A 14,731-nucleotide genomic window follows, 5' to 3' on the forward strand; every position below is an offset into this window, starting at 1 on the left:
AAGCTCGCCACCATTGGTCTCTGGAGCAGTGAAAACGCGTTCTCTGGAGTGATGAATCACGCTTCATCATCTGGCAGTGCGACGGGCGAATCTGGGTTAGTGCCAACTGTAAAGTTTGGTGGACGAGCAATAATGGTCTAGGGCTGCTTTTCATGGTTCGGACGAAGGCCCCTTAGTTCTAGTGAAGGGAAATCTTAACGCTACAGCATACAATTACATTTTAGACAATGCTGTGCTTCAAACTTTGTGGCAACAGTTTGGGGAAGGCCCTTTCCTGTTTCAGCATGACAATGCCCCCATGCACAAAGTGATGTCCATACAGAAATGGTTGGTCGAGATCGGTGTGGAAGAACTTGACTGGTCTGCACAGAGACCTGACCTCAACCCCATCGAAAACCTTTGGGCTGAATTGGAACGGTGACTGCGAGCCAGTCCTAATCGTCCAACTTCAGTGACCGACCTCACTAATGCTCTTGTGGCTGAATGGAAGAAAGTCCCCGTAGCAATGTTCCAACATCTAGTGGAAAGCCTTTCACGAGGAGTGGAGGCTGTTGTAGCAGCTATGGGGGGACCAACTCCATATTAATGCCCATGATTTTGGAATGAGATGCTCGACAAGCAGATGTTCACATACTTTTGGTCACGTAGTGTGTATATGCTATAATAAACAAGATATCTTGGTAGCCAGGCTAACAAAGTATATTGTTGTTGACCGTATATTTTATTGATGCTTTAAAGCTGTGTTTACATTTCATTGCATTCATTAAATCCCTGGTTGTCGTTATTGTTTTTTTGCCAGTCGATGTATACTGAACAAAAATATAAACGCATCATGCAATTATTTCAATGACGTTACTGAGTTACAGTTCATATAAGGAAATCAGTCAATTTAAATAAATAAATGAATCCCTAATCTACAGATTTCACATTACTGGGCAGGGGAGTGCATAGGCCTAGCAGGGCATAGGCCCACCCACTTGGAAGTCCAGCCAATCAGAACGAGTTTTTCCCCTCAAAGGGCTTTATTACAGACATAAATACTTATTATTCAACATGAATATGCACTTTGTATTTTCATTTTTTTTAATGAAAAAATACAAAGAACTGCATCTAATGTCAGATTTCTTTGTCAGATTTTGCAATCAAAGTCTAAATAATTATTTTATGGTCCTGTAAAATATATTTATTAAGCAGAGCACTAATGATGATGATCAAGGCAAGCCAAACCGCAAAAATAATACTGTTTTGTTGCAGGTTAGGAGAATTTAAGCAGCAGGTTATGAGACGGAGGTTATGGTTGGTGTTAGGGTTAGCGAAAATGCTCTCCTAACCTGCTACGAAAATCACTTTGTATCGAAGTGGCGTGAAAAGTGTCCCAAAGAGATTGCGCCTCCGGTCCTCCCACAACCGAGGTGAAAGTTCAGCAGTGCGCCTTGTAAAATGGCGGCTGAATTGACCAGAGAGTGGAGCGATGAGCAGCTCAAAAGTGATGATCTATCCAAAAAAGACGTTATTAAGTTCATTCAGGACAATGCGGCCCACTCGGTATGTTTTATGTTTGATCAATGCATGCATTGATTTAACAGCGCTATCTAAAACGCCATTGCTCACTTTTAGTGCGCACGCATGGTGATATCAGTTACCTCCGCATTGGTGCACCACTGCCAATTTAGCTTGATGCTAGCTTGTTAGCCTAGCATGTAACAGTTCAAAATGGCATGCATATTTAGTCCCATTCGTTCGGTATATCACCCTGCTGTGTCAAGCTTTTTTGATACGACTACTTATTTAACTTTGAATATATTCTTCGCCGTTGGGCCAACCGGTAGCAAATGCGTTGTTGCACCAGACCGTAAACAACAAGCTACGAATCAGAGATGGTGTTTTGGGTTAGTCTGGCTAACACCTCAAATCAAGGTGTAGGCTAAACAGTAATATGCTTACGTATAGGCCTTCCCCAACCATGCAGAATATATTTACAAAATAATTGGGGGGAAAACAAGGAATAAATACCCAATGAGCAGTGGTAGCTTGGCTATATACATAGGGTATATGTAGGTAGGTACAGTGCATTCGGAAAGTATTCAGACTCCTTTACTTTTTCCACATTTTGTTAAGTTACAGCCTTATTGTAAAATGTATTCAATATATTTTTCCTCCTCAATCTACGCACAATACCCCATAGCAATAAAGAGAAAACAGGTTTTTAGAATTGTTATTTTTTTAACCTATTTATATAAGTATTCAGACCCTGTGGTCAATTCAATTTATTGAACATGATTTGGAAAGGCACTGTCTATACAAGGTCCCACAGTTGACCGTGTATGTCAGAGCGAAAACCAAGCCATGAGGTAGAAGGAATTGTCCGTAGAGCTCTGAGACAGGATTGTGTTGAGGCACAGATCTGGGGAACCAAAAAATGTATGCGGCATTGAAGTTCCCCAAGAACACAGTGACTTCTATCATTCTTAAATGGAAGAAGTCTGGAACCACCAATGCTCTTCCTGGGAGACTAGGAAGGAAAGAGGGAAAGATGAACAGAGCAAAGTACAGAGAGATCCTTGATGAAAACCTCCAGAGCGCTCAGGACCTCAGACTAGGGTGAAGGTTCACCTTCCAACAGGACAACGAACCTAAACACACAGCCAAGACAACACAGGAGAGGCTTCGGGAAGTGTCTCAATGTCCTTGAGTGGCCCAGCCAGAGTGTGGACTTGAACCCGATTGAGCATCTCTGGATAGATCTGAAAATAGCTGTGTAGTGACGCTCCCCATCCAACCTGACAGCTTGCGAGGATCTGCAGAGAAGAATGGGAGAAACTCCCCAAATACAGGTGTGCCAAGCTTACAGTGTCATACCCAAGAAGACTCGAGGCTGTAACTGCTGCCAAACGTACTGAGTAAAGGGTCTGCATGCTTATGTAAATGTGATATTTACTTTTTTTATTATTAACTCAGCAACAACAACAAAAACATCCCTTTTTCAGGACCCTGTCTTTCAAAGATAATTCGTAAAAATCCAAATAACTTCACAGATCTTCATTGTAAAGGGTTTAAACCCTAACCAATGCTTGTTCAATGAACCATAAACAATGAATGAACATGCACCTGTGGAATGGTCGTTAAGACACTAACAGCTTACAGACGGTAGGCAATTAAGGTCACAGTTATGGAATCTTAGGACACGAATGAGGCCTTTCTACTGATTCTGAAAAACACCAATAGAAAGATGCCCAGGGTCTCTGATGTGACCAGGGCAATAACTTCCAATGTCTGCTGTGAGATGCTTAAGACAGCACCACAGTGGCAGACCACATGTAACAACACCTGCACAGGATCGGTACATTCGAACATCACACCTGCAGGACAGGTACAGGATGGCTCCAACAACTGCTCGAGTTACACCGAGGAATGCACAATCCCTCCATCAGTGCTCAGACTGTCCGCAATAGGCTGAGAGAGGCTGGACTGAGGGCTTGTAGGCCTGTTGTAAGCAGGTCCTCACCAGACATCACCGGCAACAACGTCGCCTATGGGCACAAACCCCCCGTCGCTGGACCAGACAGGGCTGGCAAAAAGTCCTCTTCTCTGACGAGTCGTGGTTTTGTCTCACCAGGGGTGATGGTCAGATTTGCGTTTATCGTCGAAGGAATGAGCGTTACACCGAGGCCTGTACTCTGGAGCGGGATCAATTTGGAGGTGGAGGGTCCGTCATGGTCTGGGGCGGTGTGTCACAACATCATCGAACTGAGCTTGATGTCATTGCAGGCAATCTCAATGCTGTGCGTTACAGGGAAGACATCCGTATACCCTCATGTGGTACCCTTTCTGCAGGCTCATCCTGACATGACCCTCCAGCATGATAATGCCACCAGCCATACTGCTCATTCTGTGTGTGATTTCCTGCAAGACAGGAATGTCAGTGTTATGCCATGGCTAGCGGAGAGCCTGGATCTCAATCCCATTGAGCACGTCTGGGACTTGTTGGATCGGAGGGTGAGGGCTAGGGCCATTCCCCCCAGAAATGTCCGGGAACATGCAGGTGCCTTGGTGGAAGAGTGGGGTAACATCCCACAGCAAGAACTAACCAATCTGGTGCAGTCCATGAGGAGGAGATGTACTGCAGTACTTAATGCAGCTGGTGGCCACACCAGATACTGACTGTTACTCTTGATTTTGACCCCTCCCCCTTTGTTCAGGGACACATTATTACATTTCTGTTAGTCACATGTCTGTGGAACTTGTTCAGTTTATGTCTCAGTTGTTGAATTTTATGTTCATTCAAATATTTACACAAGTTAATAAGTTTGCTGAAAATAAACGCAAGTTGACAGTGAGAGGACGTTTATTTTTTTGCTGAGTTTATTTATCTTTGCAAAAATGTATAGAGACCTGTTTCTGCTTTGTCATTTTGGGGTATTGTGTGTAGATTGGAGAGAGAAAAAAATACAAATGAATACATTTTAGAATAAGGCTGTAACATAATGTAGCAAAATGTAGAAAAGGTCTGAATGCTCTGTAGATATGTACATATAGGTAGGGTTAAAGTGACTAGGAAACAGGATAAATAATAGACAATAGCAGCAGTGTATATGTCGGTGTGAGTGTGGTGGTAGAGTCAAGAGTTACTGCCAAAAGAGTCAATGCTGATAGTAGCTGTTTGCTTGGGGGTAGAAGCTGTTCATGAGCCTTTTGGTCCCAGACTTAGCCCTCCAGTACCGTTTGCCGTACGGTAGCACAGCAAACGGTTTATGACTTGTGTCTTTGACCATTTTTCGGGCCTTCCTATTACACCGCCTGGTATAGAGTTCCTGGATGGCAGGTCGTTCGACCCCTCTGTAGTGCGTACTACTTAGTGCAAGGACGCTGTCGGTGTGTTGAAAGGTGTTAGTCCTCTGTCTTCCTTCTGTTTTGCATAAACGTGCTGTAATATGTCTGTGGGAACCCAAACCTTAAAAGTTTTTAGTAATTTCATGTTTGAACTTTTTTGTTTTGAAGAAAATTAAAAAATATTGCACTGATATGAAAAATATTTTCCTTATGTTTCCAAAAACGTCATTGTGTCCCATGAGTCAGGCTTGTTTTTTGGTCGCGAATTTTGGGAAAGAATAATGCCAGAGCGTCAATTTGCACCAAAGGGTTGAGTGTTGCTTTCATGCCACAACTACCCTCTTTGACGTCATTACTTTTGTTTTCCAGTTTCTTGCCGAGCACAAGCTGATGGGAAATATCAAGAATGTTGCAAAAACGGCAAAGAAAGAGCAACTGATTATTGCCTACAACGACTTGTTTGAGAGCAAGGTAGGTGGACAAGATGGCTGGAGTGATGCATATGGCATGACATTATAAGATGTCCATTATGAATGACAACATTGTTTTTGGTTTGTTTGTGCAACTACCAGAGGTTTTTAGGGTCGGAACCCATTGAAGATGTGACGGAGCATGTGAAAAATGTGAAGATTGACGACAAGCCCAAAGAAGTCGTGGAAGTCGCGGACGAGGTAAACGACCCAATGTTTGAAAAGCTTTTCCCGCTGAAATAAGCATCGGGGTAAAAGTGCTCCATTTTGTATTTAAGTTGGAACAAATTACTGCATCTCCACTACATCCAATCTCCACTGGCGGTCGGAATAATTGTATTGTTAAAATGCTTGTGTTATGCATTTCAATTCCCAGGGTCCTCCTAAGTTCTTCAAGTCTGTGCTGAAGAAAGGAGACAAGACTAACTTCCCTAAGAAGGGAGACAATGTGAGCTGTTGGTACACTGGCTCCCTGGAGGACGGCACGGTGTTCGACACCAACATCCCTGCAAGTAAGTGTTCTCTCTTACACACACATGTTGTCACTCTGTCACACGCACTCCCTTCTCCTCAATTGCCTTTCTCTCATTGATGCCAATAGTGATTTTACTGTTTCCTCTGCCCTCTCCAGCTGCCAGAAAGAAGAAACAGAGCAAGCCACTGAGCTTCAAAGTTGGCCTGGGCCGGGTCATCAGAGGGGTAAGAGAGGGGAGATTGATGTTATATTTCGGGCTTCTGAGTGACGCAGCGGTCTAAGGCACTGCATCTCAGTGGTTTCAAATCCAGGCTGTATCACATCCGACCGTGATTGGGAGTGCCATAGGGCGGCGCACAATTAACTGACTTGCCTAGTTAAAGGTTCAATCTGATATATATATATATATATGTATGTGCCTTATTGCAGCCATTTCCCTTGTGAAAAATAGATTGCAACTGTTATCACTAAGTCTTATGAGAAATGTTTTTCTCCCGCAGTGGGATGAAGGCATCCTAACGATGAGCAAAGGTGAGACGGCCAAACTGGAGATTGAACCAGAATGGGCCTACGGGAAGAAGGGACTTCCTGACTCAAAGTATCCTTTACATTGGAACATCATGGAAACTATGGGCTACTATTTAACTAGGAGATTAAAGTTGAGGCTTCACTTTCTGCTATGTTTTACACCAGCAGTGATGGTCAGGACGGTTGCCAATCCTCAGAGTCTTCTCCTGTACGATGGCTCTATCGTAGCTTTGTCTAATTGAGTTTGAGCTGGATTTCTGACCACTTTTAAAGTATAAAATGAATGTCTCCCTCTTCGAATCGATATGCAACTGTTTCCTGTGTGCTTCCCTTAACTCTCCCACCACCAGAATCCCACCCAACGCAAAGCTGATCTTCGAGGTCGAGCTGGTGGCTGTCGATTAACGGCAGAAACCAACTCCAGGGCGCACTTCTCTCCGTGGACGGGGAAAACGCGGTAGTCACCAGATGGCCATGCGCAAAAGGACAGAAGTGGCTTTCATTGTCACAACTTTGAAGAACCTGTAATATATGGTCTTAATTTACGTTTAAAGGTTTTAGTCTGGTTGTTTCAAGTCTTTTTCTGCTTAAGCCAAGTCCTTTATCATTGTCTTGGCATGTTTGGCATATTGTCTTGTGCAGGAACAGACGTGGGACCAGGTTAGGGTTATTAGTGCTGAGTTAGGTGCTTTACTTCTGCCCTTTCCAGCATGGCCAGATAGTGAGGACCGGGCGACACTGTACAGGCGGTACATCCTTTCTAACAACACCGCAGAGGAAAGCCTCTCAGGATATTCGGTTTTATTCCTGTTTTGTTTGTTTTTATTGCATGTATAATGTTCTTGTAAAGATTAAACCAATTTTGGAGACTAAATTGACATATGCATCTGAAATCTTGTTTTATTGTGCACCTTCAGTGAGTGTTTGAATGGTCAACTGGGCATCAGTGAATGGTCAACTGGGCATCAGTGAATGGTCAACTGGGCATCAGTGAATGGTCAACTGGGCATCAGTGAATGGTCAACTGGGCATCAGTGAATGGTCAACTGGGCATCAGTGAATGGTCAACTGGGCATCAGTGAATGGTCAACTGGGCATCAGTGAATGGTCAACTGGGCATCAGTGAATGGTCAACTGGGCATCAGTGAATGGTCAACTGGGCATCAGTGAATGGTCAACTGGGCATCAGTGAATGATCAACTGGGCATCAGTGAATAATCAACTGGGCATCAGTGAATGGTCAACTGGGCATCAGTGAATGGTCAACTGGGCATCAGTGAATGGTCAACTGGGCATCAGTGAATGGTCAACTGGGCATCAGTGAATGGTCAACTGGGCATCAGTGAATGGTCAACTGGGCATCAGTGAATGGTCAACTGGGCATCAGTGAATGGTCAACTGGGCATCAGTGAATGATCAACTGGGCATCAGTGAATAATCAACTGGGCATCAGTGAATGGTCAACTGGGCATCAGTGAATGGTCAACTGGGCATCAGTGAATGGTCAACTGGGCATCAGTGAATGGTCAACTGGGCATCAGTGAATGGTCAACTGGGCATCAGTGAATGGTCAACTGGGCATCAGTGAATGGTCAACTGAATGGCATCAGTGAATGGTCAACTGGGCATCAGTGAATGGTCAACTGGGCATCAGTGAATGTTCAACTGGGCATCAGTGAATGGTCAACTGGGCATCAGTGAATGGTCAACTGGGCATCAGTGAATGGTCAACTGGGCATCAGTGAATGGTCAACTGGGCATCAGTGAATGGTCAACTGGGCATCAGTGAATGGTCAACTGGGCATCAGTGAATGGTCAACTGGGCATCAGTGAATGGTCAACTGGGCATCAGTGAATGGTCAACTGGGCATCAGTGAATGGTCAACTGGGCATCAGTGAATGGTCAACTGGGCATCAGTGAATGGTCAACTGGGCATCAGTGAATGATCAACTGGGCATCAGTGAATGGTCAACTGGGCATCAGTGAATGATCAACTGGGCATCAGTGAATGGTCAACTGGGCATCAGTGAATGGTCAACTGGGCATCAGTGAATGGTCAACTGGGCATCAGTGAATGGTCAACTGGGCATCAGTGAATGGTCAACTGGGCATCAGTGAATGGTCAACTGGGCATCAGTGAATGGTCAACTGGGCATCAGTGAATGGTCAACTGGGCATCAGTGAATGGTCAACTGGGCATCAGTGAATGATCAACTGGGCATCAGTGAATGGTCAACTGGGCATCAGTGAATGGTCAACTGGGCATCAGTGAATGGTCAACTGGGCATCAGTGAATGGTCAACTGGGCATCAGTGAATGGTCAACTGGGCATCAGTGAATGGTCAACTGGGCATCAGTGAATGGTCAACTGGGCATCAGTGAATGGTCAACTGGGCATCAGTGAATGATCAACTGGGCATCAGTGAATACTCAACTGGGCATCAGTGAATGGTCAACTGGGCATCAGTGAATGGTCAACTGGGCATCAGTGAATGGTCAACTGGGCATCAGTGAATGGTCAACTGGGCATCAGTGAATGGTCAACTGGGCATCAGTGAATGGTCAACTGGGCATCAGTGAATGGTCAACTGGGCATCAGTGAATGGTCAACTGGGCATCAGTGAATGTTCAACTGGGCATCAGTGAATGTTCAACTGGGCATCAGTGAATGGTCAACTGGGCATCAGTGAATGGTCAACTGGGCATCAGTGAATGGTCAACTGGGCATCAGTGAATGGTCAACTGGGCATCAGTGAATGGTCAACTGGGCATCAGTGAATGTTCAACTGGGCATCAGTGAATGTTCAACTGGGCATCAGTGAATGGTCAACTGGGCATCAGTGAATGGTCAACTGGGCATCAGTGAATGGTCAACTGGGCATCAGTGAATGGTCAACTGGGCATCAGTGAATGGTCAACTGGGCATCAGTGAATGGTCAACTGGGCATCAGTGAATGGTCAACTGGGCATCAGTGAATGGTCAACTGGGCATCAGTGAATGATCAACTGGGCATCAGTGAATGGTCAACTGGGCATCAGTGAATGATCAACTGGGCATCAGTGAATGGTCAACTGGGCATCAGTGAATGGTCAACTGGGCATCAGTGAATGGTCAACTGGGCATCAGTGAATGGTCAACTGGGCATCAGTGAATGGTCAACTGGGCATCAGTGAATGGTCAACTGGGCATCAGTGAATGGTCAACTGGGCATCAGTGAATGGTCAACTGGGCATCAGTGAATGGTCAACTGGGCATCAGTGAATGGTCAACTGGGCATCAGTGAATGTTCAACTGGGCATCAGTGAATGTTCAACTGGGCATCAGTGAATGGTCAACTGGGCATCAGTGAATGGTCAACTGGGCATCAGTGAATGGTCAACTGGGCATCAGTGAATGGTCAACTGGGCATCAGTGAATGTTCAACTGGGCATCAGTGAATGTTCAACTGGGCATCAGTGAATGGTCAACTGGGCATCAGTGAATGGTCAACTGGGCATCAGTGAATGGTCAACTGGGCATCAGTGAATGGTCAACTGGGCATCAGTGAATGGTCAACTGGGCATCAGTGAATGGTCAACTGGGCATCAGTGAATGGTCAACTGGGCATCAGTGAATGGTCAACTGGGCATCAGTGAATGATCAACTGGGCATCAGTGAATGGTCAACTGGGCATCAGTGAATGATCAACTGGGCATCAGTGAATGGTCAACTGGGCATCAGTGAATGGTCAACTGGGCATCAGTGAATGGTCAACTGGGCATCAGTGAATGGTCAACTGGGCATCAGTGAATGGTCAACTGGGCATCAGTGAATGTTCAACTGGGCATCAGTGAATGGTCAACTGGGCATCAGTGAATGGTCAACTGGGCATCAGTGAATGGTCAACTGGGCATCAGTGAATGGTCAACTGGGCATCAGTGAATGGTCAACTGGGCATCAGTGAATGGTCAACTGGGCATCAGTGAATGTTCAACTGGGCATCAGTGAATGTTCAACTGGGCATCAGTGAATGGTCAACTGGGCATCAGTGAATGGTCAACTGGGCATCAGTGAATGGTCAACTGGGCATCAGTGAATGGTCAACTGGGCATCAGTGAATGGTCAACTGGGCATCAGTGAATGGTCAACTGGGCATCAGTGAATGGTTTGGAAGTAAGTTCCTGCACTTGAAATCAGACGTATGATCAAGTTTCAATGTCACATGCACAAGTACAGAGACGCATTTCTTGCATTTCTTTTCACTGAACATTGTAAATATGTTCCTGGATATAGTATGCTTGCTTTCTTGTTCTTATAATTTAAATTTATTGATTAATGCATTCTTGGGTTTAGAGCTTGCAAGAAAGGCATTTCACTTGTGCATGTGACAACTTAACTTGAAAGCGCCAATGGTATGTCATCAGATGTCATCCCTGTCATTTTTAACCTGAAGTTGGACAGTTTCATGTAGTAGCACACAATTGCATCTGAGCCACTATATATATTTTTTTAAACAGCACTGGTTCTGTTGACAAACGTTGTGCTTTGACTCCTGCTGAACATGGCCTAGTTCTTTTTGGAAATGTATACTTGGAAGTACTATTTTTAGTATGAACATTTATACTACACACAAAGTCTACCCTCAAGTCACTTTGGATAGCTGTCAGAACTATATATAACTCCTCTTGGACTATCACATGGTGTTGGTATTTCCAGTTTGATGTTCCTTGGTGTCCACATCAGAGGACTTGACATGGACCAACAGCGCCTCTACTTCCTAAGGCAGCTGAAGAAATTTGGCATGCCAACCAGTGTCCTCTCCAAATACCGCTGCGCCATCGAGAGCATCATGGCCTGGTAAGGGAATTGCTCCATCCACAACCGCAAGGCCCTCCAGCGGGTGGTGAAGACGGCCCAGGCTCCCACCGACTTGAAACGGTGCCCGAGGAAGTCCCGCAGCATCAAGGACCCCACACGAGCTGTTCAGCCCTTAGTGTTAGGCAGATGGTATCAGAGCATGAGGTCTGATACTAACAGGCTCAGAAGGTCATTCTCCAAGCCACCAGTAATGCTACACAACTTAAACACTTGCTCTGATACATGTAAATATTGTTCCTACCTGTATTATAATTGAGCCATTTACTTTGCAAAAATCAGAAATGAAATATAAGAACATTGTGGATGTAGAACCTGTAAGCATTTCGTTGGACCGGTGTATACTCCTCAAACTCAACTCTGGACCTTGAAGCCAGTTTCAACTCACCCTATGGAGGGCCAGATTCCGCTGGTTCTGTTCTACCTGAATTGCACCCGCCTGTTGTCTCAAGTCTAAATCAGTCCCGATTAGAGGGGAATAAACTTTTTTAAATGCTGTGAAACTGGCTTCAAGGTCGAGTCTGGTTATACACCATATGTTGCTTTTACAAACAACTAATAAAACACATTTCCAAATAAATCATTAGTAACTAGAACAGGAAAATTCACATTGACCTCCAAGCCAGTTCAACTGCTTATTTAAATGTTTCCCTCTAATCAGGGACAGATTTAGAGTTGGGACACGGTGGGTGCAATCATCATAAAACAGCAGTACTGCAGCCAGGCTCAATCACTTGTCCGAACAATCCTTTCTATATTATCAAGCAACCCTGTCTCAAAATGCATAATCACCAAAGAAATTACACAAGTTGTTCTTTAGTCTAAGCCAAATTTTTATTCTGTACAGGAGGAAAACCTTTCAGTGGGTCAAAATGAAAGGGTGTGATCACAAGCATTCTCCTGGGGGACAGTATTTTTAGGAGTTGGCGTTGGGGCCCTTCTTCTTGCCGAAGGTGGGCACAACATTGACGAAGCGCCTGTTGTACTGGATGCGGCGCTTGGCACGACCAGTCTTCTTCTTCTTCTTCTCCTGTTTGTCAACCTGAAGTGATAAAAAGAGAGTGCTACTATGGTCACTACTCTGCATAAATACATTACATTTAGCAGACACTAACCCAGGAGTTGTGATGACTCTCAAACAACCAGACAATGTTACAACTACAAAATCATAGCCAACTAACTATTTATATTTTAAATGCAGAAAGTGTCTGCTGACCTTGGGTGTCTGTCCCCTCACTTTACCGGCACGGGCCAGGGAGCCATGGACCTTTCCTGGTGGAGAGAGAAACCAAAGAGTGATTATTCCAAGTGAACATACAGGAATGGAACTAACGACAATAGAAATTCATAGTATCTTCAGGTAAACTACTGATCTGGAACTGTATGTGCAGCAGGTGGTCGAGCGGTTAGAGCATTGCACCAGTAACCAAAAGGTTGCCTTTTCAAATCTGAGTCAACAAGGTGAATAATCTTTTGTTCTACCCTTGAGCAAGACACCTACGCCTCCACACAGCTCCCCAATGTGGTAACCCCCCGAACTTACCAGATTCAGACAGGTTCTGTTACAAGCAGAAGTCAAGTTTCGTTGGGCTTTTTGTGCAATTGACAATAAAAACAAGTGTACCAGAAATCCTATTAATAAGTCACAGCAAGGTGTCCACCCTATTTCTTTCAACAATCCAATCATCTTGTGTGATTACTTTCAAGGTGGGAAGGAAGCATTTTCAAAGTATTCAAAAATCAGGCCATATTTGATGCGCCATCATTTTGAGAACTGACCTCCCAGCAGTCTGCCGGCCACCTCCAGGGTGCAGTGCTCAGAGATGCCACATTCCACCAGAGAGGAAGCATCCTCCAGGGGGGAGCCGGCCAGCAACAACACCTGGTCCTCCACTAGGAGACCCTCCAGACTCTGGACATGGACCTGAAACCACACACAATGGTTTGATCCAGACAATTTACATACATGTAACAATCCAGACAAGAGCATGCAGAATACGATTGGTGGCTGTGGTATTGTAGACTCCAAACAGTACACAATTAACATCTTCATTGATGTACCCTAGCTTGGCCTCACCTTGAGATCTCGGACAGTCTCCTGTCCTGTCACCTCAAGGGTGTGAGTGTTCTGGGCACGCAAGAAGAGCTGCATCTTGATGCTGTGGATAGGAAGAGATGGCCAGTTAGCTTCCAGTATGAAAACAGCAGGCAGGAAGTGGGGTGTCATTGTTAGTCCACATGTGACTTGAATCCCCTCTAAAAAGCAATCATGACTGAGCTAAGCTTGGAGACAACTTAAGCAGGCAATATGTCAAACTACTTGTAGATATCTACAAATCAATAGATAGCCATTTAGGAACCAATAACTACAACTTTGAAAGGAACGAGAGCAATGTCAGCTAGTTAAATAGCCAACTAGCTAGCATCGCAGTAAGGTTGAGGAATGATGAAGTTCACTGGCTAAGTTGTAGTTAAGACAGTTAGCCCGGCAATACGTTTTCAAATCAGCAACATGACAAATATGTGAAAATACGTTTGATTATACGACCATATGTATTATACTACACAATTATAGCTCGCTAGCTAAGCATCCATACGTGTTTGCTTAACGACAGTTCCTTGATTAATGTTAGTTAGCGTAAGCTAGCCACGAGGCATGCGGTTTCGGAAAAATTATTAAAATTGCCAAATATAAGGCAATCCAAAAAAACTATTGTTCGTCGTGGATGGTAAATTACTTACGACCAATATTCCGACCTGATATGTTGTCTCTAAAGTGTATAAAATTAAACATTTCCTCTCATTTTGCACAGGCCTTACCTCGTTTGATGCTAGTCGTTCAACACTATGTTAAAAAAGGACTGAGGGAGCGTCGGCGGTGCGCATGTGTCAATGTGTGACGTCGACAAGAAGAGAACCATGGAGATCCTATTGAATTACTAGAGGAGTCATGTCACAAACCCTCAATTTTCCGTAATGCAGCGTGAATGTCAGCCATCTTGGTCAGGGAGAAATTCCAAACTGGTCTAGTTGGGAATGAATGGCAGTAGAGAGAGGCATGCTTTTAATTATGAAGAAAAGTAAAAGGCATGTGATGTATCAGATATGGTGTAATGGAATATTAGTCAACCTAAGATAGTCATAATTACAGAGTTTATACGGGTCTTAAACAAATTTTCTGCATAAGTAGCCTCTAAAATATAGCGAACAGACCATCAATTACTGGAAAGCTGTGAGTCCTATTATATGATACAATATCAGGACTTGCTGCATTTACAACTCGTCTAAGTCCTATCATTACCTGATTTGAGCCAGTGTATGGTTGTGGATTGACTGCATTGTTCAAATGGAATGTTGGCAGTTCATTTGAAAAAAAGCATGGAATCATTCCTCTAAAACTGTCTGGCTAGCAGTTTCTTAACAGTGCAGATAAATTCTTCAAATTCATGTTTTAAACAATATCTTATCACAGCACTGGCAAACCATGGTTGATCAGTATGGATGACCTTGGAACCATGATAAGGGACACGGTTCTTAGAATCCCTTCTAGTACTGCAATTCCTAATTTCTAA

At 44.3% G+C, this 14,731-nt stretch overlaps 2 protein-coding genes across 2 annotated transcripts; one reads left to right on the top strand and one right to left on the bottom strand.

Annotated features, from left to right (window-relative positions):
• Positions 1-1,404: 1,404 nt before the first annotated feature.
• LOC135505693 (peptidyl-prolyl cis-trans isomerase FKBP3-like) lies at positions 1,405-7,181 on the top strand. The gene is made up of 7 exons (XM_064924738.1): positions 1,405-1,545; positions 5,200-5,301; positions 5,403-5,501; positions 5,677-5,812; positions 5,932-5,999; positions 6,276-6,373; positions 6,654-7,181. The coding sequence occupies exons 1-7, from the start codon at positions 1,441-1,443 to the stop codon at positions 6,706-6,708; spliced, it is 663 nt and encodes a 220-aa protein (XP_064780810.1). The 5' UTR covers positions 1,405-1,440; the 3' UTR covers positions 6,709-7,181.
• Positions 7,182-11,968: 4,787 nt separating this feature from the next.
• On the bottom strand, positions 11,969-14,061 carry LOC135505694 (ubiquitin-like FUBI-ribosomal protein eS30 fusion protein). The gene is made up of 5 exons (XM_064924739.1): positions 13,980-14,061; positions 13,237-13,318; positions 12,939-13,083; positions 12,376-12,431; positions 11,969-12,201 (listed from the first exon to the last, which is right to left on the bottom strand). Exons 2-5 carry the CDS (start codon positions 13,309-13,311, stop codon positions 12,076-12,078), a joined length of 402 nt encoding a protein of 133 aa, XP_064780811.1. The 5' UTR covers positions 13,312-13,318; positions 13,980-14,061; the 3' UTR covers positions 11,969-12,075.
• Between the last annotated feature and the right edge of the window lie 670 nt (positions 14,062-14,731).

This window comes from Oncorhynchus masou, chromosome 19, assembly GCF_036934945.1.
Source record: "Oncorhynchus masou masou isolate Uvic2021 chromosome 19, UVic_Omas_1.1, whole genome shotgun sequence".
In the NCBI taxonomy this organism is placed as follows: Eukaryota; Metazoa; Chordata; class Actinopteri; order Salmoniformes; family Salmonidae; genus Oncorhynchus; species Oncorhynchus masou.

Bases quoted from the DNA above. Each gene is read 5' to 3' on its own strand.
- LOC135505694 (XM_064924739.1), bottom strand. From the start codon at position 13,311: ATGCAGCTCTTCTTGCGTGCCCAGAACACTCACACCCTTGAGGTGACA. The intron at 13,084-13,236 runs GTGAGGCCAAGC...GTGTGGTTTCAG, and splicing joins AGACTGTCCGAGATCTCAAG to GTCCATGTCCAGAGTCTGGA. The intron at 12,432-12,938 runs GTCAGTTCTCAA...TCTCTCCACCAG, and splicing joins GGCCGGCAGACTGCTGGGAG to GAAAGGTCCATGGCTCCCTG.
- LOC135505693 (XM_064924738.1), top strand. From the start codon at position 1,441: ATGGCGGCTGAATTGACCAGAGAGTGGAGCGATGAGCAGCTCAAAAGT. The intron at 5,502-5,676 runs GTAAACGACCCA...TTCAATTCCCAG, and splicing joins TCGTGGAAGTCGCGGACGAG to GGTCCTCCTAAGTTCTTCAA. The intron at 5,813-5,931 runs GTAAGTGTTCTC...TGCCCTCTCCAG, and splicing joins CGACACCAACATCCCTGCAA to CTGCCAGAAAGAAGAAACAG.